Source organism: Capra hircus, chromosome 9 (genome assembly GCF_001704415.2).
Source record: "Capra hircus breed San Clemente chromosome 9, ASM170441v1, whole genome shotgun sequence".
In the NCBI taxonomy this organism is placed as follows: domain Eukaryota; kingdom Metazoa; phylum Chordata; class Mammalia; order Artiodactyla; family Bovidae; genus Capra; species Capra hircus.
Genome location: NC_030816.1, coordinates 52,482,905 through 52,509,187, shown reverse-complemented (window position 1 = coordinate 52,509,187; position 26,283 = coordinate 52,482,905). Strand labels below are relative to the sequence as shown.

Below are 26,283 nucleotides of genomic sequence, written 5' to 3'. Positions count from 1 at the left end.
TGCACAGTTTATCTGACTTTTCATACTTTCTAGAATCAAAAGGATCTCAGAGTAGTCAAAATGGTGAGTTTCCAGAAAGCCCTATTTCCTGTAATGGTATTGTTCTTGATGATCCAGCATTACTGTCATAGTGATTTACTTACCTTTTTCTTAACTAAATAATCTTACTACTTATTGCAGAAATGGCCTTAACTATACAATTTTACCTCCTAAAAAATCAAAACTACCAAACCAAACCTGCCCCATTTCCCCACTCCCCAGAAAATCTTAAAAAATACAAACATAAATAATTTAATTGATATTTGAGCTTCATATGGGGACATATTAATATTTTCTTGACATGACAGACATTTCTGAGTTATCTCCATTTGTACATTTAAATTAAAAAATTATGCAGGACTATATGATTGAAATGGCTGAGAAGCTTATGTTAGTTAGCCCAATACTTTGGCTATTTCTTACCTCTTTCTGTAGGATTTCTTCTCGAACTTGAGAAACTACAAGAGACTCTTGCTTACTCTGCAGCTCATTGACTTGATTTTGAAAATGTTTTATAAGTACCTAGGAAATTATGTTAGCAGTACTGTGTTAGTCACGTTTTTCCATGAACATTTGAAAAATATAGGAAAGTGAACTAATGACCTTTGTATGTGTTAAACAAATTAAAAGGATCCTATTTTAAAATTGCCTGAATCTAACAATAGTGTTTTTACATAAAAGAAAATTTACAATAATTTCATATCTCATATCTTGTCCATGCTCAAACTTCCATAACTGATGGATTTCTTTTTAATTAAGATGCTGTTAAATTATTATGGGTGGGAGAGGTGGTCATGAGAGAATTATTTCTTGAAGTCCCCTCTCTACCCAGCTTGGTTTTTAGAATTAAAACCTACAAAAAAGATGAAGAGCACATGGAACATTCATATATTCTTCAACTTGAATTATCCACTGCTAGTGTTTTGCCATATTTGCTTTCTTTTCTTTTTTCTTAGATACCTCACTTGAAAGTAAGTTGAAAGTTCTCTTTTAATGATTTTTTTTCAATTTGCAAAAGCCACAGAAGACAGGCCACATAGCTGACACTGGTAAATATTAGAAGCTAACATATATACTATCCAAGAAGGACAACACCCTTGAGGAAATGCAGATGAACTGTCAGCACGCCCTGTCATAATTCTCAGATGACTATGCTTCATATTGACTAGAATTATGTACATGTCTCTGTGCATTACTTTATCCCCCGTGCCTGAATGGCTAGGAAACATTATTTAATGCAAAACAGGAAAGAAGAGTGACTTGTCAGTTTGGACTTCGGGTGAAGGGAGATGGTTCAACACAGGCTCAAGTGCTAAGGTCCTAATCACATTCAATTTATCCCTGAACCACTTATTACAACCCACTTAGGAGAAAGACTATTTGAGAAATATAGGGACAAAATTGCAAAAACACTTATTTAGATGTATAACAGTAAAGTTGAATAGTTAAACACATGTATGGTAAGGGTGTCAACTCCTATTAAAAAAAAAAAAGCAATAATTTCTCATTTCTATCACCAACCTCAAGCAGTGAAGTTAAGTACTTCCAGATACATTGGCAACGATCTTGAAAAAAAAAAAAATCACATTACAGTCAAAGTTTATTAAAGTCACCTACCTCCTGAGTTGCTATTTTACGATTTAGTTCAGCTACTTTGGAAGAAGAATTTTCAACTGCATTTTGGCAAAGGAGTTTCTCTACTTCCCTCTGATGAGATGCTTTGAGAGATGTGATGTGTGCTGCAGTCTCTTCCTTGAATCTTTAGAGCAAATTAAAGAAAACCACACATAAAAGTGGTTCTTCAACCTCTAATTCAGTTAGCCTATAAACAGTATAAGCCTGGAGATTAAAGAAGCAAACGGAGAGAAGGCACCAGTATCTACTGCGCTGTGCTCGGTGCTTTGGACATTACTGCCTAGGAATTCTTACAGCCACTCCATGAGCTTGCTCTTATTTACTCAGTTTTATAAAGGCAAACTTGAGTGCGGGAAAGAGTGATACGTCTGTGGTCCTAGGTCAATAAATTGTAGAGCTGGGGTTTGAGCCCAGCAGAGCTGGACACCACCACCAGCCTGGGGCACTTTGAGAGAAACAAAGGCTCTAAATGTTGTCTGGATTTAAGGCAAAGAGCTTGTTATTTTACCTTTTAAGATAAATTCAGATTTATTGCCCCAATTCTTTAGATTCTCAAATGCTTTGCCTCTAGGCAACACTCACCAGTTTTTGGCCCACGCAGAACTTCACGGCTAGCTCCAAGTTGTGCAAATAAAATGATCTTTATGGTAATTCTTAGGACATAAGGTAGTCTGAACCTAATTGGACCATTAAATGTGAGAGACTGCTCATTTGTCTCTGTGACAAAATTTACGCATTCAGCGGCAGTTCAGTAAATGGCAAAGTTATGACTAAAAAGCAGGACATTTCTTACAGATAAACATTTCCTCTATTATTGGAAAAATTATTTAAAAAATGACACAATTTTATTGAAAGCAGATATTTAGCAATCACTGTTGGTACTTATTAATATGGCAATTCCCAAACTATAAACAAACATATCAGTTGCTTATTTGACTATATGAATACTTCTTCACTGAAACACTGTTATTAGGGTCCTAGGACAAGCATAAAAGTCTAAAGTACCCATGATATAACTGAACTATAGTAAAAAACAGCCAAAAGAAGAAAGGTTACTTTTCACATCTCCAGTTCAGAGCTATCTAAGAAACAGACTAACAACACTAAAAAATTATGTCTAGGAAAATTTACAGGAAAATCTGAATTTTAAATTATCTTGGGAGACGTCACTTTGCTGACAAAGGTCCAGATAGTCAAAGTTATGGTTTTTCCAGTAGTATTGTATAGACGTGAGAGTTGGACCATAAAGAAGGCTGAGCGCCGAAGAACTGATGCTTTCAAACTATGGTGCTGGAGAAGACTCTTCAGAGTCTCCTGGACAGCAAGGAAATCAAATCAGTCAATCCTAAAAGAAATCAACCCTGAATATTCATTGGAAGGACGGATGCTGAAGCTCCAATACTTTGGCCACCTTATGTGAAGAGCTGACTCATTTGAAAAGACCCTGATACTGGGAAAGACGGAGGGCAGGAGGAGAAGGGGATGACAGAGGATGAGATGGTTGGATGGCATCACTGGCTCAATGGACATGAATCTGAGCAAACTCCAGGAGATGGTGAAGGACAGGGAAGCCTGGTGTGCTGCAGTCCATGGGGTCGCAGAGAGTCAGACGTGACTGAATGACTAAACAACACGATTCTTTTCAACTGGCTTCATTACTACTACCATATTCAGGACAAAGAGTCAAGGTTTCAATTTGGAAGTGATACGACTGCCATGATGGCTCAATCAGATGTGGCTGCCTATCAATCAATAAGCATTTGTTAGGTGCTTCTTCTGCTTATTCTCCCTGCACTCTGCCAGGTCCTATCTCTTCCTTCATTCAGGCACTCACTACTCATTCTGATGCTTCCAACTCTGCGTTCCTTAATTTTGTCAGGTGTGTGTGTGTGTCCAACTCTTTGCGACCCCATGGATTATAGCCTGCCAGGCTCCTCTGTCTGTGGGATTTCCCAGGCAAGAAGACTGGAGTCAGTTGCCCTTCCCTTTTCCAGGGCATATCCCAACCCAGGGATCAAACCTGTGTCTCCTGGAGTGGCAGGTGAATTCTTTACTATTGAGACGTGTGGGAAGCCCTAGTCAAGTGTATTGAAATTCTAATCTCTGAAGGGCATAATGTTATATATTCTCAATATGTTATATAACTTCATAATTAGTATGTTGCTTCACAAACATTAAACTACACGTTTTATACACTCTAAACCTTACGTTGAACTTCATATTCAGACCTATTATTGCCTACAAGTTGCAAAAGAAGTCTAATCTTACATCAGTTCTCAAGAAGCTGTAAGGTGGTGTATGACAGTGCTTTTCTTGGTACATAAGTTATACAGGAGTTGGAGGTGGGAGCAGGAAATTTCTAAGAAGCTCTGGGTAATATTTTTTCTAGAAAATGAAACGTGAATGAGCAAACGGCAGGGAAGAAACTTGGCAAGTAACACAACTCTTGATAGAGCACGATTAGAATGGTGATGGGACTTGAGATGCCAGGGACAGAAATTTAGTCTTGACGTTTGGGAAAGTTGGGAGTCACTGGAGGACAGTGATTCAGACACAGGAGTACTAAAGAATATTAATGGTTTTTAAGCAAGATGATCAGGGGAGGCAGAAACTGGAATCGGGGAGATCAGGGTGGGCCAACTGCCTAGTAAACCAAGCGTGCCACACTAATAAAAGGAGGAAGAAAGCGAAATAAGTATTATAAGGAAGCACCCCACAGACTGTTAACCCAAGGAATAAAGGTGGTAAAGCTGGGCCTGGAAATTGAAAAAGTATGGTCACAGACACAGACAGGGATGCTGGAAGGGGGGATTACTTTACATGTAAAAAAGAGAAAAAAAAATTGAAATATTACTGATTCCAAGAGGAACAATCCAACAAATTTTCAGATTTAACATCTGAACTCAGGGAAGAAAATAAGACTTGAAAAGTAAAATCCAGGAGTCAAGTTCATAGAAGCCATAAAGAATGATGAGTTTAGCAAAGAAGGAGCAGAGAACAGACAGTCAAAAGCCAACTTTGTAACAAAGTCAGATTTTTGAGGCAGGAGAATGAAAAAGATTCAGGAGTCACTTAAAAGCAGCAGAAAAGGAGCTTTAGTGAGAGCTGGTACGTCATGGAGACTGAGAGGAAACCCTTTCAGGAAAAGCAGTGCAATCCACACTGTCTCCACAGTGTCAACGGAGAAAACTCCACTGACTGAGAAACGTTCTCCAGAGACCAACATCAACAGTGTGAGGATGAGACCATGCTTAGAGCAAGTCAGGCGGAAATACGAGGAGGGGCGACCTGTGGGAAATCTGGTCCTGAAAGGCAGAAAGAGGACAAGAACTTGGTTTGATTGGGTGAAAAAGATGTGAGCCTGTAAGAAGGCTCAGAGGAGAGAGACAGGAGATGGGTCTTGGAGATTCTGAGAAAGAAAGGGATTAAGTACAGAAGTTCTTCAAGGTATGAACTGATGTGATCACAAGATTAATTTGAAGAGTTATTTTGGAAAAGAGCACCGTTTCCTCTTAGGATATCAAGTGGTTTTAACAGGAGCTATTTTCTGACAGCCATCTGCCTACCACAACCACAAATTTAGAGATGGGTCAGCTTACTAACACCATTTGGATATGTGCAGAGAGACAAGACTGGGCAGGAAGGATGGGGTTCACATGAAGATTTCAGTTCATGAGAATCTCAGCTTGCAATAGGTAGGAAATCCAACCCTTAAACAGATCTACGCTTAGCTGTGTTATACAGCTTCTTAAAATTTGTCTTGTGAATTTGGTTCAAGGGGCTTCCCTGGTGGCTCAGATGGTAAAGAATCTGCCTGCAATGTGGGAGAACCAGGTTTGATCCATGGGGTCGGGGAAGATCTCCTGGAGAAGAAATGCCATGTTATACAGGTTCTTAAATTTTGGTTTGTGAATTTAGTTCAGGGTCAAACTAATTACCCAGGGAAATACATCTTAAGATTTTTAAATTTTTCTTTCTATGTCTCTACATACTGACAAATTCATTTTTTTTTTTTTTTTTTTTTTTTTTACCTTTTCATGGTGTTTTCAAATTGATTCACTGTAGCTTCAGATTTCATCTTCAGCTCATTCCCCTCCACAGTTAATCTCGCCACTTCATTTTTCAATCTGCAGTTTTCTTGTAAAACCTCTGAAACGTGGGAATCAGTAAAAGAATGTGGTTGGTAAAGTTTGCCCTCTAGGGTTCCGGAGGAGTCAGCATTTCCTTTGCCAGGGTACAAACCATCTTTCTTCACCCTTTTGGCAGTCATTTCCTCTCGACCCTTAGAGTGCTGGTTAGAGAGCATCTTTCTCCTCTCCTTCTGAAGTCGCTCCACAGTTTTGGAAAGGTCCTGTATCTCTCTCCCCTTTGCAGCCAGCTCCTCATTGAGCCTGACCAGTTTAGCTTTAGAGTGAGCCTGCTCCACCTGGAACTCTATGGACTGGAAATCTTTATCATCCTTCTCAGTCTTCTTGAGTTCCAATTCAGCATTCTGATGTTTAAGAACATCTATTTCAGCTTCAAGGTTTCTTATGGTAATCTGATGGGCTTCCTTAACATCATCCAGTTCCTTCTCCAGTGCTTTAGCCCTTGAGGAGTTGTCCTGTTGGTTCTGGGCTGCCTCCTTCAATTTGCAAGCAAGTAACTGCTCCTGTTCCTCCAGTCTCTGCTCATACTGAATCTGCAGAAAAGAATCCATGCAACAACAGACCGCTGCTAAATGCTTCATTAGTTACCGAAGCCCTGAACTCTCCCAGGCTCTGCCTTTTCCTTCATTCAGGGACCCACCATATATTCTGATGCCTCCAAATCCATGCTCCTTGAGTCAGCCAAATGTGTTGAAGTCCTAATCTTTGATGGGCATTCCATTACATATTCTCAATATATGTTATATAATTTCATAATGCTGTATATTGTTTCATAACATTCAATCACACATTTTTGTATACTAAAACTTATTTTAAGTCTCACCATTACTGTGTACCCTTCTCTATGCAAATTGACAAACTACTCTCCCTGAGGATAAACAGGCAAAGCAGTCGGGGATACTAACGTCTATAAGAAATAGCACATTTTCAACGGCTTAACATCAATTTAGAAATTTCACCGAAGTCAGACTAGAATTTGCATACTAGAGCTAAATTAACAAAATAACCTAACAGTCCAGGCCAAGGAGGGAGGCATGATAAGAATTTTGTTCATTCATTCAATGAATATTTATTGAGCTACAACTGCCGGCACTGCGTCAGACCCTACAGATAAATTGAGTTCCTGCGTTCCAACAGTTCATAGCCTGGTGAGAGAGACATGCCAAGTTTCAATGTCCTGTGGTAACTGGTAACGGGCCTATGAACACACAGCAGAGGGGATGAGGTACCAGAGTGTGTCTGGAGGCCTTGAGGGAGGGGGAGAAGAGGGCAGAGAGAGAGCACATTCAAGTTCAGCCTTGAGGGGTGTGTGTAAATTTGGGGATAAGTGGAAACTGGGCTATTTCAGAAGAAGGAAGAGCACATGCGAAGGCAACTGAACACTTGATATGCACTGGGAATCAGAAATGAAAGGAAGAAGTGGCCAAAAATGAGCAGGGGCAGAAGTGGGATGAGATACAGACTGGAAAAAGGAAAAGTTGGAAAAATTTAGACAGATCAAAAGGGAGGGGTTGGAATTCATTTCTCTATTTGGTCTCTGCACCGCTCCCCACTGCCCTACCCCAAGACATACTCTTCTGTCTCATTCTAAGAGGCTCTCAGCTCCCATGGCACACCTCAGAGTCCACCTCCATGGCTAACCTGGCACTTACCTTCATTTTCTGAAACTGCTGTTCCATGGTACGAAGGCTTTTCTTTGCTTCTTCATCTCTGCCCTCCAGATCAGCTTCTAGTTTTTTTATCCTTTTTTCCATAAACTCCACTGTATTTCTATCTGCTATATCACCAGCTGCTGATGCAGCTAGTATTAAAGCTGGCAAAGAATTGGGGTATCGTCTCTTTAGAATTCCTTCCATTTCCTTAACCTAGTGAAATATTGTAGTATGCATTTAAAGTCACAGATATATTAAAATTAAGCAGTTTAATGCACACATTTAGATTATATTAGCCATGTTTAGATTTCAAAGAGATGTTTATATCACATCTCAAGACTGAATCAAATGTACAGTAACACAAGTTTCAAATTTCTAATCTAGATTATCTGATTAAAAAACACTAGAGTATAATGTCCAATTTAATTGATTAATTTACAGAAACCCTTTTTTATTTATTTGAAATAGATCTTGTGACGTCCTATTATACTCCTCAATTGAAATCTCTACCTCACTGGTAAAACAGGAAGAAAACAATACTGATTGCATGGTGTTCATGCAATTAAGTGAGGATCAGATGACATTTATCTCAGCGACAAGCAGAGTGGCCAGCATGTGAAGTGGGCCTGATAATGGTTTTATTATGATCTGGTCTCAAAAACCACCTTTCCTAAGGCAAAATGGATTGCTCAAAATCCTGTTCCTAGACTATTAGTCCTTCAGTTCAGTTCAGTCGCTCAGTCGTGTCTGACTCTTTGTGATTCCATGAATCGCAGCACACCAGGCCTCCCGGTCCATCACCAACTCCTGGAGTTCACCCAAACTCATGTCCATCGAGTCGGTGATGCCATCCAACCATCTCATCCTCTGTCGTCCCCTTCTCTTCCTGCCCCCAATCCCTCCCAGCATCAGAGTCTTTTCCAATGAGTCAATTCTTCACATGAGGTGGCCAAAGTATTGGAGTTTCAGCCTCAGCATCAGTCCTTCCAATGAACACCCAGGACTGGTCTCCTTTAGGATGGACTGGTTGGATCTCCTTGCAGTCCAAGGGACTCTCAAGAGTCTTTTCCAACACCACAGTTCAAAAGCATCAATTCTTCGGTGCTCAGCCTTCTTCACAGTCCAACTCTCACATCCATACATGACCACTGGAAAAACCATAGCCTTGACTAGACGGACCTTTGTTGGCAAAATAATATCTCTGCTTTTGAACATGCTATCTAGGTTGGTCATAACTTTCCTTCCAAGGAGTAAGCGTCTTTTAATTTCATGGTTGCAATCACCATCTGCAGTGATTTGGGGCCCCCCAAAATAAAGTCTGACATTGTTTCCACTGTTTCCCCATCTATTTCCCATGAAGTGATAGGACCAGATGCCATGATCTTCGTTTTCTGAATGTTGAGCTTTAAGCCAACTTTCTCACTTCCTCTTTCACGTTCATCAAGAGGCTTTTTAGTTCCTCTTCACATTCTGCCATAAGGGTGGTGTCATCTGCATATCTGAGGTTATTGATATTTCTCCTGGCAATCTTGATTCCAGCTTGTGCTTCTTCCAGTCCAGCGTTTCTCATGATCTACTCTGCATAGAAGTTAAATAAGCAGGGTGACAATATACAGCCTTGATGTACTCCTTTTCCTATTTTGAACTAGTCTGTTGTTCCATGTCCAGTTCTAACTGTTGCTTCCTGACCTGCATATAGGTTTCTCAAGAGGCAGGTCAGGTGGTCTGGTATTCCCATCTCTTTCAGAATTTTCCACAGTTTATTGTGATTCACATAGTCAAAGGCTTTGGCATAATCAATAAAGCAGAAATAGATGTTTTTCTGGAACTCTCTTGCTTTTTCGATGATCCAGCAGATGTTGGCAATTTGATCTCTGGTTCCTCTGCCTTTTCTAAAACCAGCTTGAACATCTGCAAGTTCATGGTTCCCATATTGCTGAAGCCTGGCTTGGAAGAGGTTCTTAAAGGTAACACCATATGCAAAGTTAACAGCAAATATTTCCATACCTGAAGATTGCTTCCACACTCATAAATGTACACAGATACGTACATTGATAGTACATAAATGTACACAGATGTCAAGTGGAATATATCCAGATATAAATACTGATAATTTCATCTGCAAAATTTTCAGTTTTGCTTCCTCTGGTATTAAAAATCTAGATTAGATGTAAGCATATAAAGGTATACACATATATACATTCATTCTATGTATATTAAAAAGAGACCATATTTGGCAGAAAACAACAAAATTCTATAAAGCAATTATCCTTCAACTAAAATATAAATTAACAAAGAAACTAGTTTTTAAAAATGGATTTAACATGTCTATAATTAATATACTCATTTAAATGTTAAGCAGTATTTTCAATCTGATTTTGATATTTTAAAATGTATACTACATTTCTGGTGGAAAACTAATTTAATTTCTATCTTCTTTAATCTGGCTTTTTAATATTCTTCTTTGGTCACTGTTATCAGTGTGGCTCTATTATATAATTTAAAAAAAACTCACTGGAAATTAAACTACTGAATATACTGTTAAATAAGCATGAATGAATGCACATAACCTGAAATTTTGACTATTAATTAGCCCCACTTTTCCTTATGTACTATTAGAAAAAAGGATGTTTTATTCTATAATCTATTTCAGAATGCAGCTCAAAATGATTCTGAATATATTGTGATATACCTTGATTATAAAATATATATTGAGAACAATCATTAGGATAGAAACATCTGCTCATGGGAAGAGAGTAGGATTTGAAATGCACCTGTAGCAATCTATACAAAATATTAATGCATAATATGTTAGAAAGCTCTAATCTGATAAACCAGTAAATTTTTAATGAAAGTGCTAGTAAAAGAGGGAGGTTCCTTTTATAAACATTGTACTGCTGTCAATATGGGTCACCATTTCAAATCTCAATTTTGCTTTTAAGCTGTTTTATTTTCTTACTCTTATATGTTTGGTTCCACAGTATTCTCTTAAAATTAAGTCATCTAGTGCAGAAGTGGTTCCTCTGGTCTTTTCTCGCGATTCTGGATGGCCTCTTCTATGTGGGCTAATCTAAGTCTTAAGCAGTGGGGGAAAAAGGTTAAACAATCCTGGATGATAGTTATTTCACAATATTTCTAGCTCTTCAAACCACCTCCTTCCTCCTTTTGTGGCCACTGAACGAAACTACCAAATCATACCTTTTAATCTAACAGGTCCTGTAAAATTAACAAAGTTAATTTTTTGCCCAGTTTTCCTTCTTCTTCTTCTAAAATGGGGATAATATTCAGCCCAGCGATGACCTCACAGTTTCAGGTTTGTGATGGAATAATAGCTGTGTATCTAAGTGTCACAACTACAGCATGATGTGTCCTTATGAACAGGGCTGAAGTTCTAATTTTGTTTTAATATTTAGTTATGAATACAAACACTACATTACAGAAGGTTTTAAAAACTTAAGGAAAAGTTAATTAGTATTCCTGCTTACAAAATAACTATTTCAATGAAAAGGAAAAAACTTTATCCTAATAAGCATCACTATACAGTTTTTGAAAAAAGTCTCCCAGCCACACTGACTGTGACATGAGTATTTCTAAGTCCAAACAGTGACAGAGGAGCCTGACGGACTACAGTCCACAGGGTTGCAAAGAGTTGGACATGACTGAGTGCGCACACACACAAATAGTGTGAGCAAGAGCTCAAAGTTGTGGCCAGCTCTCTGGGAGGCTGGATGTTTGGTTTCCAGAGCGTCCCACAAGACTTCCCAAGCGCTACTAACACACTCCCAACTGAAGGGTCTCCTACTCTGCCCTCCTCTCTCACCTATCCTTCTTCAGGAGAAAGGATCCTAGCTCTACACCCCGAGTGTCAAAGTTCTGTTTCTTTTGTCCTGGATGTCAAACAGAGTTGGGATGCAAACAACCTTTCATCAGTAGATCTACCACCTAACTAGACACATGACTTTAAAAATTTCTTTCTTCATAGAACCGCAGATTATATAAAATGATTTTGTTTCCTGCTTTTATTGTTACTTTGAATACTGTATTCAAAGTTGAAAGCAGAGGCAGTTCTATATTAAAATGAATGAATAACACTAAAAGCTTGCAAGCTGACTACACTGTATAGAAGCTTCTAAAACAAAAAACAAAAATGCACTGTATATAAAATATCTTACTGAAAATTTACCCTGAACACATACCTGTCGCTCTAGATCCTGAATTTTTTTGGTATCAGCTGCTTTTTCTTTTAAACGTATCTTCTGCTGGATGGATGGATTTCCAGATTCAGCTTTCAGCTTCTCAACCTACCAATAAGGAAAGACCATGTTGAGAAACATACGCTTGAAACACAGCAGGGAGACCTCAAGAGGGAAGCAAGATGGGAGTTCATTTCAGGGCGCTGTGCTGGAGACACAGAGAGCAAACAAGACAAGCCAGATGCCTGCTTTCACGGGGCTTGTGTCCTAATGGAAGGAGAGCTCTGATGAGCTAATGAAGTAAATCAGTAACTTCCGAGCATAACAAGTACTACAAAGAAAAAAAGTGAAAGAATGAGAAAGAAAGAGTCAGGGGGGCAGGACTAGTAGCTATATTAGATAAAGAGGTCAGGAAGATCTTTCTGGGGAGTAGAAATCAGAGCTGAAACAAACAGTGAGACACGGGAAGAATGCAGGCCAGGTCTCTTCAGGCCAAAGTGACGGCATGCTCAGGAAGCAGAAGGAGGTCCGCTGTGGTTGGAGGAGAGTGACTGGGGAAGGGCAGTACAGATAGGGCTGGAGAGGCAGGGCGCATCCAGACCATGTGGGGAACTTCACAGGCTGTGATAAGGAGCTTGGATTTATCATCATGCCATGGTAATGGGAAGGGGTGGGCCAGGTACTGGTTCCCAATCCCCACAGATACTAAGATCCAAGGATACTCAAGCCCCTTGTATAAAATGGTGTAGTTTTCATGTAACTCCTGTAAACTTTAAATCATCTCTACATTGGGCTTCCCTGGTGGCTCAGATAGTAAAGAATCTGCCCACAATGCAGGAGATTCGGGCTCAATCCCTGGGTTGGGAAGGTCCCTTGGTGAAGGAAATAGCAAACTCCAGTATTTTCGCCTGGAGAATTCCATGGACAGAGGAGCCTGGCAGGGCACATACAGTCCATGGGGTCGCATCAGACATGACTGACCAACTTTCACTTTTTTCCTGTATACTTTAAATCATCTCTAGATTATCTGTAATACCTAAAACAACATAAATGCTATGGAAATAGTTGCCACTGCGCAGCAAATTCTGCTTTTAGACATTCTGTTTTCTCTGAATATTTTTAATCCATGGTTGATTGAATCTGCTGGATAGGGAACTTGTGGGTACAGAGAGCTGCCTATATTCTTAATCTAAAATAGACTACACAAATAAACACAAACCAAAGTCCACCCGACCACTGTAATTAAAAGAATTTCAAGTATATTGATTCAATGACACAAGCCGATGAAGAAGTGTTGAGGATAACAGGGTTCATCTATAGAAATACATTCTGAAATGTGTTACCTCAAGTTTCAGCTTCTCAATTTCTTCATTTGCTTCTTTAAGCCGAACTGCATCTTTATCTAGAAGTTCCTGATTTTCAGCATACCACTGTAATCTTTTTTGCAGACGACTGATTTCTTGTTTATGGGTTTCTTCTATAATTTTTATTTCATATAATTTTTCACCTATAAGATCAAGTAATCCAATAACTTAATTATAATTTTTCAAAATGTGGGAATAAACTAAATTAAAAGATTTTAAATGAAAACCAATGCCTCTCTAATGCAAGCACTATTAAGAAAGAGGCAAAAAACTTGTTTTTTTGTAAGATTGTGTCCGATTTAGTTTATCAGTGAAGGAGGATGAAGACTGCTCATAGTCCACATCATCAAACTTGTAGCAAAGCTGGCATCTAGAAATTCTTGATTAGCAGTTTTTCCAATGACTTTCGTTATAAAAGTAAAGTCGTTTCTATGAAAATAAATGTAGAATTCTGGGCCTCTCCATTTCTTTACCTATGAATCTGTCAGGACCCAGCTCAAATGCCACTCTTCTCTGAAATCCTCATTAGCATTCTCATGTTTATTTCTAATGTTAAACTTTTCTGCTTTCTTATTTTACTCTCCTTTGTTTTCCCCGGTGAGGTATGCCGTATCCGTCTGTGTGTTTTCTACAACATAGTACAATGTTATTTGTTCATTTCGCAAATATTTGAGAGCATATGTTTCAGACTCAGAGATAAAAAGAGGGACCATACCCTGAAAAGTCACAGTCTACCTGAGATGACTATAAACAACTAAGTATGTGATGCCACAAATTCAAAGTAATCCATGATTTTCTTTGATCTTGTAATCATTGATGCTAAAACCAATCAAATGCACATACCTATTAGTAACTAATATTTTAAAAGCTTCTAAAATTATAATACACTTCAAGGAATAGCATTTTGATTATACTATCCAACTGCTATTACTTAACTCAAGATGAGAACAGGTGAGCCGTCTCAGCTCAGACTTTTACCTGTAGCGTAAGCAATCTGGTCTTTGGCTTGGTCTCTCTCTTTCTTCACTTTTTCCAAGTCTACTTCAAGAGCTTGTTTGTCCTGCTTTAGTCTTTTGATGTCTTCCAACAAACTGTTCTTTTCTTTCTTGATATTTATAAAAATACAGAAGCAAATTATTTCCAACCACAATCAATTGTAGAATAGTGTCTCTTTCACCCAATTCATCATAAAGATTGCTAATTATTTTTCTTAAATTCCAGCTTGATTTTATCACTATTCCCCTTCCAGTGATACAAGCTCCCCAGAGCCTCCGAGCATCAGTTCTCACTTCACACAGCTTCCAGGCCCCTTCCAATCTCTTTTCTTACTGCTCCTGGGTTTCTCCACCCTCCTCACCAGGCTGCCTCTTCCACGCTCAGCACCTACAATCTGTTCTCCCAGGAACCAGAGGAACTGCCTTCAGGAGTCAGTCAGTATCGTTTCTTGGTCTGAAACTCTCTGGTGGCTCCCACCTCTTTTAGGGGAAACCTGCAGCTCTTACCATGACCTTCAGAGTCACAGAGCCCAGCCTTGCCCACTGCTCGGACGCGTGGCCTGCATCTCCCCCTCCCACCGCATGCCTACAGAGACCTCCTGGCTGTTCTTTGAACCTGCCCAGCACGTTCCTGCCCCAAGGTATTGGCCCTTAGTGTTCCCTCTGCCCTCAGATGGCCAAGTGGCTCGCTCCTTCACTTTATCAGGATTTCTGCTCAAATGAGGCCCCAGGAAGGCCTTGTCTGGGCACTCTAAACTAGCAACCCCCACCCTGGTCCCCAGATGTACGGCTTTACTTTCCTCTCACGCACTCATCACCACCTGACATATTATGTATTTACTTGAAAGCAGAACTTTGTTTTTATCATCCTTGTATCACAAAGGCAAAAACTATGCTTGACATGACAAGTTAAAGTCTCAATGTGCTGTACATGCCATACTCAACGGCCCTTACTCCTAGCTTTGATAGAGTCATATTTACCTTTCAAAGTGTAGTTCAAATGAGGCTCTCCCTGATAAACCCCACCCATGCATTCCCACAAACTTCCAGTGTGCCTGGAAGTACAGCATTTATTACTCTGTTTCATATGACACTGATCTGTATTACCTGCCTTTTCTCTTTATTAGGCTGAAAGCTCTCTGAGGATATCAAGACTGATTTTACTACTTGTTTACTTTATGGCACTAAGCACATGGCAGGTACTCAGTAAGTGCACACTCAACTGATAACTACTGAAGAAATTCCTGTATTCAAGGTGGTACACTTGGTACCACCTTGTTCAGTGTCTAGAGGAGAATTCTTAGAAATTTTGCATCACACTACCTTACAATTTAAAATCCAGAAGAAAATAAATCCACCGCTAAGGCCTTGTATTAATATAAGCATGGTTTTAGTGGCATCATTTCACTGTTTAATCTTTTGTGTGATCGTCTGTGGATGTCTTTTCAGGAGAACGCCGAGTTTCTTCAAGAATTTACTGTGCGGACACTCAGAGGCCTCTGCTTATCTCTCTGACCCTCTTTCCCATCACTCTTGTCCTTACTCACCCACTCATTCCTCAGAGGCTTCTGAGGCACCATGTCCCCATCTGGAAGGCTCGCTCTTTGCACAGTGGGTGGCTGCTCCTCCTCAGCACTGGACGCAGACACTACTTTCTCAGGAGCACCTCCCCACTTGCTCACCCACACTGCTGAGAGCTGCCTAACCCCTGCCCTGCCTACCACTAGTCTCTGTTCTTATTTTTCTCAAAGAACTTAACCTCCATGTGCACCTATTTCTTGCTCACTTATTATCTGTCTTCCTTGGTTGAATACATGCTCCTAGTGAGCAAGGTACACTCCTGTCTTGTTTACCTGCCATTTTCCCACAGCCAAGAAGAGTTCCTAAGTGACTGCTGAGCTGCAGGCAGCCTCATCCTCCTCCTCATCATGGGAAACTAGAAGCAAAGGGCTCAAGATCTTTGCTTTCAGTATGTGCCCATCCATAGTTTACAAAGACCGGCTCACATTTTACGACTATACTGCTGCTGCTGCTGCTAAGTCACTTCAGTCGTGTCCAACTCTGTGCGACCCCATAGATGGCAGCCCACCAGGCTCCACTGTCCCTGAGATTCTCCAGGCAAGAACACTGGAGTGGGTTGCCATTTCCTTCTCCAATGCATGAAAGTGAAAAGTGAAAGTGAAGTCGTTCAGTCGTGTCCAACTCTTCGCGACTCCACGGACTGGAGCCCACCAGGCTCCTCCGTCCATGGGATTTTCCAGCCAAGAGTGCTGGAGTGGGCTGCCATTGCCTTCTCCACGACTACACTAATGGGTATTAATTTTTAAGTAGGTTTGACATGAACATTATACTACAGATTTATCCCAGTATGAATTTTTGCTCTAAAACTATTTAAACTCAGAAAACCAGAGTGAATGAAAGTAAACACACAATGGCATTCCATCTTTTGGTATCTGCACAAATAACCACATCCCCAAATAACTTTTATCTTCAACTAACACTGATTTCTTTTAAGGTGTTCCTGCCTTTGGTACTTTTACCATGATGGGCTTGGATGTAGATTTTTACTTACGTAACCTGAGTAGGACTCACTATATTTCCTGAATTTGAGAATTCATCTTTTATAATTTCTAGAAAATTCTTGGCCACTACTTTATAAAAATATTTAATTACATATTATAGCATCTCTTACTTCTGTTATTTTCTATTTCTCTATTTCGTGTGTTTCACTCTAAGTTTTCTTAGATCTATCTTCCAGTTGACTACTTTCTTCTTAGTTACATCTGATCATCTATTTAACTTATCTACTTATTTTCTTTTTCTCTGAATTTCCCTGGTCTGTTTTGTTCCTTCCTCACATTGAATTTCTCACTTATTCTGTATATTTAATCATTTAAAATCTATTTAATTTACAGTCTACTCAATAATCCTACTGGGGTTTTAATCCTGTTTATTAAATCACCCCATGCCTACTCATGGTGGGCTGTTTCCCTGGATTTTGTAATTTTGCACTGCAAGGGTACTGTCAACATGATTTAATCTGTAGCAATACTGTGTGAACTGGGTTAAGAGTGGACATCCTTAAGAGTGTTTTGCACGTGTTTCTTCTAGACACACTTAAGATGACTGCCGACTGAGGATCGTTTTATGGCTTTTTTTTTCTCCCCGATTGAGCACGACCCACCCTTGAAAGTGAAAGTGAAACTCACCTAGTCGTGTCCGACTCTTTGCAACCTCATGGACTGTATAGTCCATGGAATTCTCCAGGCCAGAATACTGGAGTGGGGAGCCTCTCCCTTCTCCTGGGGACATTCCCAACCCAGGGATCGAACCGAGGTCTCGCACATTGCAGGCAGATTCTTTACTGGCTGAGTCACAAGGGAAGCCCAAGAATACTGGAGTGGGTAGCCTATCCCTTCTCCAGCAGATCTTCCCGACCCAGGAATTGAACTGGGGTCTCCTGCACTGCAGGCTGATTCTTTACCAACTGAGCTATGAGGGAAGCCCAACCCACCCTTGAAGGTAGTGTCAATTCAAATACTAAAACACAAATGAAAGGAGAAGGGATGACATCTATACTGAATAATCAATAAAGCACTCAGAAGATGAGATCTTCTCCCCTTCTCTTTCTATAGATACCAAGCTGAGAGAGAGAAGCTTTCTCGACATTTCAGTCCCTTCTGAAAGTGGGTGGATTTTTTTCCTAAAACACTTTTTTACTGAAGGATATGGCCCTGTGAAGTCCTGGGGTCCTACCTCCACTTTGTTGTTCAAGCTCAAGGTTCATGGTTACTGAGCTGACAGCCTAGGAGCAATGCTTACTGCTACCTCTATCCCTGTTCTATTCTGACCCCAGAAGTTCACTTTAGTTTCTTGAGAGTTGGGTTATGTAATTAACAAGATATTAATTATATTTTAGCCAGCATGTTCTGGTGATTTCAGTGGCAGTTTTGGTTTCCCATTTGTTCAAAAATGCGTCCAAAACCGCACTTTTAAAAGGTCACTAATAACAGCCTTCAAATGAAATTAATGCTGTGGTTGAAACCTTATCATGCTTTCCCAAGCCTTCATAAGCTACAACAATTTCTCTCTCAACTTGCTAGTTTTTGAGGCCCACTGATAAGTGAAGGTGTCCAATCATTTATTCTTTCTTTCTATTTATCTGCTTACCTATCTAATCATTCTGTACCCACATGCATCTTAAGGAAGTTCTCTAATGGGTTCATATTTGAAGCTACATTTCATATACTACAAAAACCTGTCAAACATCAATTACTGAACTATGGCATGTTTAAATTTCTGTGTAGCCTAACTTTATGTAATAAATTTCTAATTAGAAAGTGATATGCAGTTGGAATTATTCTAATGTGCATAATCATTGAAATAGATTCAAAGTACTTAATGGGAGGGAGTGGGGAAAGCTAACTGCCCTTCCAAGGCACTGTCTGTGGCAGTGGTTCTGAGTGTAACAGTGACTGGTGGGTGCTACAAGCATAGTTCTTGGGGACAGGAGTGATAAAAATCAAGCAATGCATGACACTGTTCTGCTTAAGACAGAAATAATCTGCCCTAAATTCTCAAACTTTTCCCATTGGTAAACACTGCTTTAGGAAATTCTAGGCCATATGCTTTATAGTACAATTCAGTAAAAATAAAAAAATTATGTAGCAGATATTGCATTTCACCGCTCTGTCAGGCATATCAGATACAAATTCTTGCAGATATAGTCTCAGCCCCTCATAAGTGTACAGCCCACTTAGGAAGACTGAGGAAAAGTCAACTCACTTTTTAAGTTGAATGATCACTTTCAAATTGTTTTCCTATTTCAGCCCTCCATTTTCAAAGTATTTGTTTTGATTTGTTTTGAAGTTAGGTATGTACATGCATGCATGCTCAGCCACTTCAGTCGTGTCCAACTATTGGTGACCCAACTATTGGTGACTGTAGTCCCTCAAGCTCCTCTGTCCATGGGATTCTCCAGGCAAGAATACTGGAGTGGGCTGCCATGCCCTCCTCCAGGGGATCTTCCCTAAATAAGGCTCTGCCTCTAACACGACTCCACATGATAAATGCCTGATGAGAGGCTGGATAATAAAAGATGCCTTCTGCAACCAGTATCACACTGTTTCCTCTATATTGAGGTTACAGGTATTTCAACGCTAATCTTAGGTATTTCCTAGCTTTTAATTGGTATGAAATTTATAAGCAGATTTATTCATAAGTTACAAAAACAAATGTTTCTTTTTTACACACATAAGGATTTTTATAACACATTTTCCTGTTGCTAATGGTTAAAATCCTTATGTACCTTACCTGTGCCGCCCGTAGTTCTGCTAACAGATCTGTAAAATTTTGATTTTTGGTGGGCTCTGAATCTTCAACTGCTTGAGACAGGAAACGACTTCTGTGCACCTGTTCTCTGATTTATTTTGAAAATAAATACATACATGTTTACAATGTCCTCCTTTCAGTACAAAATATTCGATTCTTAAAAATTATAAACTCCTTGCACATCAAAACTGAGTCTCTGAAGATAAAACAGTTCATTTGCACTAAAGAATACAATACTGAAATGTTAGAAGCGGAGTATACTTTAAGGGAAATGTTTATGTATAATCTAAAAGAATTGAACCTCCAAGAGTATTGGTGTATTTGTAATAGAAAAATATTTCTTGCCAATTTTCAGAAAAAAGAAAATCAATGTCTGGGAAAGACTTACTGCATTGCATTTCCCCTGTGGTGCTCTGTACTCCTTGTCATATCACTCTAGACGCCTTTCTGAGAAACACAAATTGCCAATCATACCCATGGAAACTAACAAACAAAACCAAATACAATCTACTATTGGTTCCTTCAAGTCAGTTTTTCTTTTTCCAGAGAACATTATACAAGGAGTTTAGGAATCTGTATATGATCATCTAAGTCTAAAGAAACCATTTATTCCATTGTGGAAATTCATTTAGAGCCTCAGGTTTGGAGCCAGGAATAGATCTTCTGTTTTAGAAGCCAAGCAATATAAGATATAAAATTTTAAATATTTTAAATAAATATAATTGTTTTATTGAAGCATATAAATATTTTATTGAAAGCATCTGGGAAGAAAGCAGATGTAGAAGCCCTGAGGTAGCAGAACTATGCAGATTATTAGCTTTGGCATGGGGGTCACACTTACCAGAAGAAAGGGGTGACCCCCAGTTTATACAAAAGTGCCCTCAACTTGCCAGCCTGTGTACTTTCTAGCTTTGTCTGCTACAAGGTGTGCCTTTTTCTACTGTGCAGGAAAGATCAGTGTGAGCTAACAGCAGCCTTGTCTCTTATGCCCTAGATTATCTTACCAAAAAATGGAAGTAGTATGTAAATAAACATAATGTACATGACATTCACAGTCCAAGACGTTTCTTCGGATAGTAGTTCTATCTGAGATTTCAGGTGTTTAGGTGAAATGATGCACAGCTGGCGGTCACTTCCTAAAAGAAGACAGAACCCTAGCCTGCCCATGTTTGGTGGTTTAGCTCCTTCACTTAGTATGTTAAAGATGGACATAGCGACATCCCAAAGACCTTACAGTCTGCAGTATGACTGGTTCCTAAGTGACACAGCGCTCTGTCAGCCTACCATGGTATGTCTGTTGTAATAACTCCCAGGTTCTCTTTCTCTGCAGAAATTTCCTTGCCAAACAGCAGCTCCTGCCCCCTGCCCCAGAGTATACCCACGAGCTGCTTCCTGGGGCCCACTTCATCCAGTGACAGACTGCCTTGAGGGGTTCAAAGGGCTGTTCTCCACTTGACTCAAGTAGGGACCAACTATGTAATGAAATCTGTTCTCCTGCATGTCCTGGTGAGAGTGGAATGAAGCCAGCCTCCAGCCGAAACCCAGTCTCACTGATTTTCCTGCTCACCATCCACCCCCATCCTCACCTCATCTCGCTTCTCTTGCCCCTTCTCCTAAGAGTTATCTTCCAGGAAAGCACCTCCACAAAGATCCCCATCTCAAGCTCTACTTGTATGCAATCGACCTAACACAGTAAATAATACTGTAATTTATTATTATTATATTATCTAAGTATCTCAGGTTTAAAAGGAATAATTCAGTTTCCTGAAATCGATGTGAAACTCCAATACCAATCTATTAAAAATACTAAAGTATGTACTGATTATTGAACACCAAAGAGAATCCACTGAATATGAAAAATCTAAAAGTTACAAAACTGTGATTAAATCAGTGTACAACTTCTAAAATTTCTAAGTATAACTAAATGTATTATTAATTTAATAATAAAATGCTTAGAAATAGTCGAAGTATATTTGATCTTAAGAATTTAAAAAGGACTTACTTTAAGGCAGCTAATTCACTGAATAAACTCTGGTTTTCCTTGAACATTCGCTCCTCATTTTTCTTGTTTTGTTCTTGGAGATCTTTTACTTGATTATACAATTTTTCATTTTCCTTTTTATAAACAGAAAATTACATTTTAGTTAAAAACCAGTAGTACTATAGTAAGTGTATTTGCTTATAAAAGCAGTATTCTTTAAGCAATTTTAAAGGCTTTTCTTCAGTTTTTGAGTAAGCAAAATCTTTTTCTAACTTTTTGTCGCAGAAGAAAATCTGTAAACCGAGAACAGTTCTTTCTAAAATGTTCAAAATGATTAGTTGAAAAAAAAATTCCCAAAGTCAAAGAGCCCATCAGAGTAATGTACTGCATTTCACGGGAGTAGATGGGACCAGTGGCTGCAGGAAGAACCACATCCTGACTTGTGTGCTGTCTGGGGCTGTCTGCATACTCTTTTTCCTGCTTTTGGCCCACCTTTCTGCAGTGAGGTAACTGGACATAGCCACAGTGGGTATCCATGTTTGTTTCTGGAACTTTATGTGAGCAGGGAGTTAGAGACTGGGTGCTTCCAGAAGATCAGGGCAGTGATCTGGCTTGAGTGAAAGAAGGACTCAAACAGTGAGGATAGTGGGGGAAAGTACCTATCTGTGCTCAGATGCTCTGGCTTATTAACCTCTTTAAAATCAAGAAACTAACGAAAACCAAGGACCACTGAGGATCTCATGAAAACCATGAACTGTCTCACCATGTCTGGCCCAGTGCCTGACACACAGTTTGTAGTTGATTTTCAGCAGAATTAATGAAACTCAGAAAAACACATACATACATAGACACATCAATTTCATGTTATTTTTATGGGAGTGGGTGCTTGGCAAAATCATAGGCCTGTGAAATCCTCCTTTAAAACCTATGCTGTGTATATAGCAAGCTCAGAATGACAGGGAGGGTTTGGAAGGTTCTAACTAACTCCAGGGTGGGGCATCCTGCAAAATCCATACTATTTCATTTATAGCTGGAGTATCTGGGGACTTCTCAGGTGGTTCAGTGGTTAAGATTCTGCCTGTGTTCCCAACACAGGGGCCCTGGGTTCAATCCCTGGTCAGGGAACTAGATTCCATGGGCCGCAATGAAGAGTTCACACGCCACAACTAAAGATCACACATGCTGCAGAGAAGGTCAAAGGTGCTGAGTGCGCCAACTGAGACCAGTGAAAAAATAAATAAATAGCAAAAAGAAAAGCTAAAATTTCTGATGTGGTAATGCTTTCTTTGGATGTCCCCAGAATGAAAATGCTTGTTATTGTGAGGCTGGATGCTTAGGTTGCAGTTGTCAAAAGAGAAAAAAGGAATGAGACAGGGGAAAAGGATAGAGAAGTTAAACAAAAAAAGTGGTAGGGAGGAAACTAAGACAAGTCTCATGCGGCAACATCGCCAAACCTGCCCCGGCTGACTGTCAACACCACCAAGACTCCGTTACCACAGAGAACAAATGTATGGCTTCTGCAGAACACACACATTTTCTCCCATTTAATTCATTTTTTATTTTTACTCTCAAGGCATTGGCAATTGATTTCAGATTTACAGTTCTCAATATAGTATCAAAACTAGCCAATATTATCTATGGAAAAAAGAAAGATCCCCTGGAGAAGGGAGTGGCAACCCACTCCTGTATTCTTGCCTGGAGAATCCCAAGGACAAAGGAGCCTGACAGGCTACAATCCCTGGGGCTGGAAAGAGTTGGACATGACTCAGTGACTAACAGTTTCATTTTCAAAGGAAAAAAAGATAGTTTCTAAGGAAATCTGACTATTAGAATGAGTAACAGGACAACATGCACTAACTGGTTACTGTTTGGAAGGCAGGAAGAGGTTGATCTGCAGTCTTATTTTAATTTCACAACCATTGTGAGACAGGTATTATTATCCTCATTTCACAGATGAGGAAACTGCCTGACAGAGGTGATGTGATTTGTTTTGCCAAGAAAATGCACTGGTCATAGCAAACACGCTTTTCCAACAAGACAAGAGAAGACTCTACATATGGACATCACCAGATGGTCAACACCGAAATCAGATTGATTATATTCTTTGCAGCCAAAGATGGAGAAGCTCTATACAGTCAACAAAAATAAGACCAGGAGCTGACTGTGGCTCAGATCATGAACTCCTTATTACCAAATTCAGAGTCAAATTGAAGAAACTAGGGAAAACTGCTAGACCATTCAGGTATGACCTAAATCAAATCCCTTATGATTATACAGTGGAAGTGAGAAATAGATTTAAGGGACTAGATCTGATAGATAGAGTGCCTGATGAACTATGGAATGAGGTTCGTGACACTGTACAGGAGACAAGGATCAAGACCATCCCCATGGAAAAGAAATGCAAAAAAGCAAAATGGCTGTCTGGGGAGGCCTTACAAATAGCTGTGAAAGAAGAGAGGTGAAAAGCAAAGGAGAAAAGGAAAGATATAAGCATCTGAATGCAGACTTCCAGAGAATAGCAAGAAGAGATGAGAAAGCCTTCTTCAGAGATCAATGCAAAGAAATAGAGGAAAATAACAGAATGGGAAAGACTAGCGATCTCTTCAAGAAAATTAGAGATACCAAGGGAACATTTCATGCCAAGTTGGGCTCGATAAAGGACAGAAATGGTATGGCCCTAACAGAAGCAGAAGATATTAAGAAGAGGTGGCAAGAATACACAGAAGAACCACACAAAAAAGATCTTAATGACCCAGATAACCATGATGGTGTGATCACTAATCTAGAGCCAGACATCCTGGAATGTGAAGTCAAGTGGGCCTTGGAAAGCATTGCTACAAACAAAGCTAGTGGAGGTGATGGAATTCCAGTTGAGCTGTTTCAAATCCTGAAAGATGATGCTGTGAAAGTGCTGCACTCAATATGCCAGCAAATTTGGAAAACTCAGCATTGGCCACAGGACTGGAAAAGGTCAGTTTTCATTCCAATTCCAACGAAAGGCAATGCCAAAGAATGTTCAAACTACCGCACGATTGCACTCATCTCACATGCTAGTAAAGCAGTGCTCAAAATTCTCCAAGCCAGGCTTCAGCAATACGTGAACCGTTAACTCCCTGATGTTCAAGCTGGTTTTAGAAAGGGCAGAGGAACCAGAGATCAAATTGTCAACATCCGCTGGATCATGGAAAAAGCAAGAGAGTTCCAGAAAAACATCTATTTCTGCTTTATTGACTATGCCAAAGCCTTTGACTGTGTGGATCACAAGAAACTGTGGAAAATTCTGAAAGAGATGGGAATACCAGACCACCTAACCTGCCTCTTGAGAAATCTGTATGCAGGTCAGGAAGCAGCAGTTAGAACTGGACATGGAACAACAGACTGATTCCAAATATGAAAAGGAGTACGTCAAGGCTGTATATTGTCACCCTGCTTATTTAACTTATATGCAGAGTACATCATGAGAAATGCTAGACTGGAAGAAACACAAGCTGGAATCAAAATTGCCGGGAGAAATATCAATAACCTCAGATATGCAGATGACACCACCCTTATGGCAGAAAGTGAAGAGGAACTAAAAAGCCTGTTGATGAAAGTGAAAGAGGAAGTGAGAAAGTTGGCTTAAAGCTCAATATTCAGAAAACGAAGATCATGGCATCTGGTCCCATCACTTCAGGGGAAACAGATGGGGAAACAGTGGAAACAGTGTCAGACTTTAGTTTTGCGGGCTCCAAAATCACTGTAGATGGTGATTGCAGCCATGAAATTAAAAGACACTTACTCTTTGGAAGAAAAGTTATGACCAACCTAGATAGTATATTCAAAAGCAGAGACATTACTTTGCCCACTAAGGTCCGTCTAGCCAAGGCTATGGTTTTTCCTGTGGTCATGTATGGATGTGAGAGTTGGACTGTGAAGAAGGCTGAATGCCGAAGAATTGATGCTTTTGAACTGTGGTGTTGGAGAAGACTCTTGAGAGTCCCTTGGACTGCAAGGAGATCCAACCAGTCCATTCTGAAGGAGATTGGCCCTGGGATTTCTTTGGAAGGAATGATGCTAAAGCTGAAACTCCAGTCCTTTGGCCACCTCATGCAAAGAGTTGACTCACTGGAAAAGACTCTGATGCTGGGATGGATTGGGGGCAGGAGAAAAAGGGGACGACAGAGGATGAGATGGCTGGATGGCATCACTGACTCGATGGATGTGAGTCTGAGTGAACTCCAGGAGTTGGTGATGGACAGGGAGGCCTGGTGTGCTGCGATTCATGGGGTCTCAAAGAGTCGGACACGACTGAGCGACTGAACTGAACTGATAGAGCAGGTAATGAAGCAAAATCTAAAATCAGATTTTTTTGAAACCAGAACCCATGCTCTTAACCACTTTAATTCTCCCCATAAAAAAAGCCCAGACTAGTTAAATTATTACTTCCTTACATTGCCATTACCTGTTAAATGGACGCAGAAATATTTTTAAAGGCCTTATTTTTAAAATCAAAGAATCTCAAGACAAACTTAACTTTGTGTTGAAGAGCCATACCTGCTGATATCCTTGAAGAAGCATCTCTTGTTCTTGTATTTCTTTTTGGATTTGCTTCAATTTTTCTTCAGTGACAGGATCAGTTGTTTCTCCCAAATGCAACCACCTGCGTTTTTTGTTTGATTCTTCAAAGCTACTCAACTTAGAGAAAACGCAGGTATTGTTTCATTTGGGGAAGAAAATGATACAGTGAGAAGTGAGGAAGAACATCAGAAAACACCAGGTGTATAGACATAAGACTGTCTTATAAGCACACTAGAATTATCATAGCACCAACCACAATTAATTTACTACAGTGATGCTTTGTACTGATGGTTCTGATGGTGGAAATAACTCAGAAATGCTACACAGTGTTACTTTCCTGAATCTAGAACTTCTATAGCTTTCTTTCTGAAACTGTTGTCTTCCCTGA

The 26,283-nt window shown here is 39.8% G+C and overlaps 1 protein-coding gene across 2 annotated transcripts in view; it reads right to left on the bottom strand.

Annotated features, from left to right (window-relative positions):
- CEP162 (centrosomal protein 162) overlaps positions 1-26,283 on the bottom strand; it is a 95,552-nt gene that overhangs the window by 11,310 nt on the left and 57,959 nt on the right. For both annotated transcript variants that reach the window (XM_005684719.3, XM_018053180.1), the window contains 10 exons: positions 25,872-26,012; positions 21,360-21,472; positions 19,340-19,445; positions 14,010-14,136; positions 13,011-13,174; positions 11,671-11,775; positions 7,475-7,687; positions 5,706-6,355; positions 1,657-1,798; positions 463-561 (listed from right to left, as the gene is read on the bottom strand). In XM_005684719.3, coding sequence (XP_005684776.2) covers positions 463-561; positions 1,657-1,798; positions 5,706-6,355; positions 7,475-7,687; positions 11,671-11,775; positions 13,011-13,174; positions 14,010-14,136; positions 19,340-19,445; positions 21,360-21,472; positions 25,872-26,012 — 1,860 coding nt within the window. The remainder of the gene's footprint in view (positions 1-462; positions 562-1,656; positions 1,799-5,705; positions 6,356-7,474; positions 7,688-11,670; positions 11,776-13,010; positions 13,175-14,009; positions 14,137-19,339; positions 19,446-21,359; positions 21,473-25,871; positions 26,013-26,283) is intronic.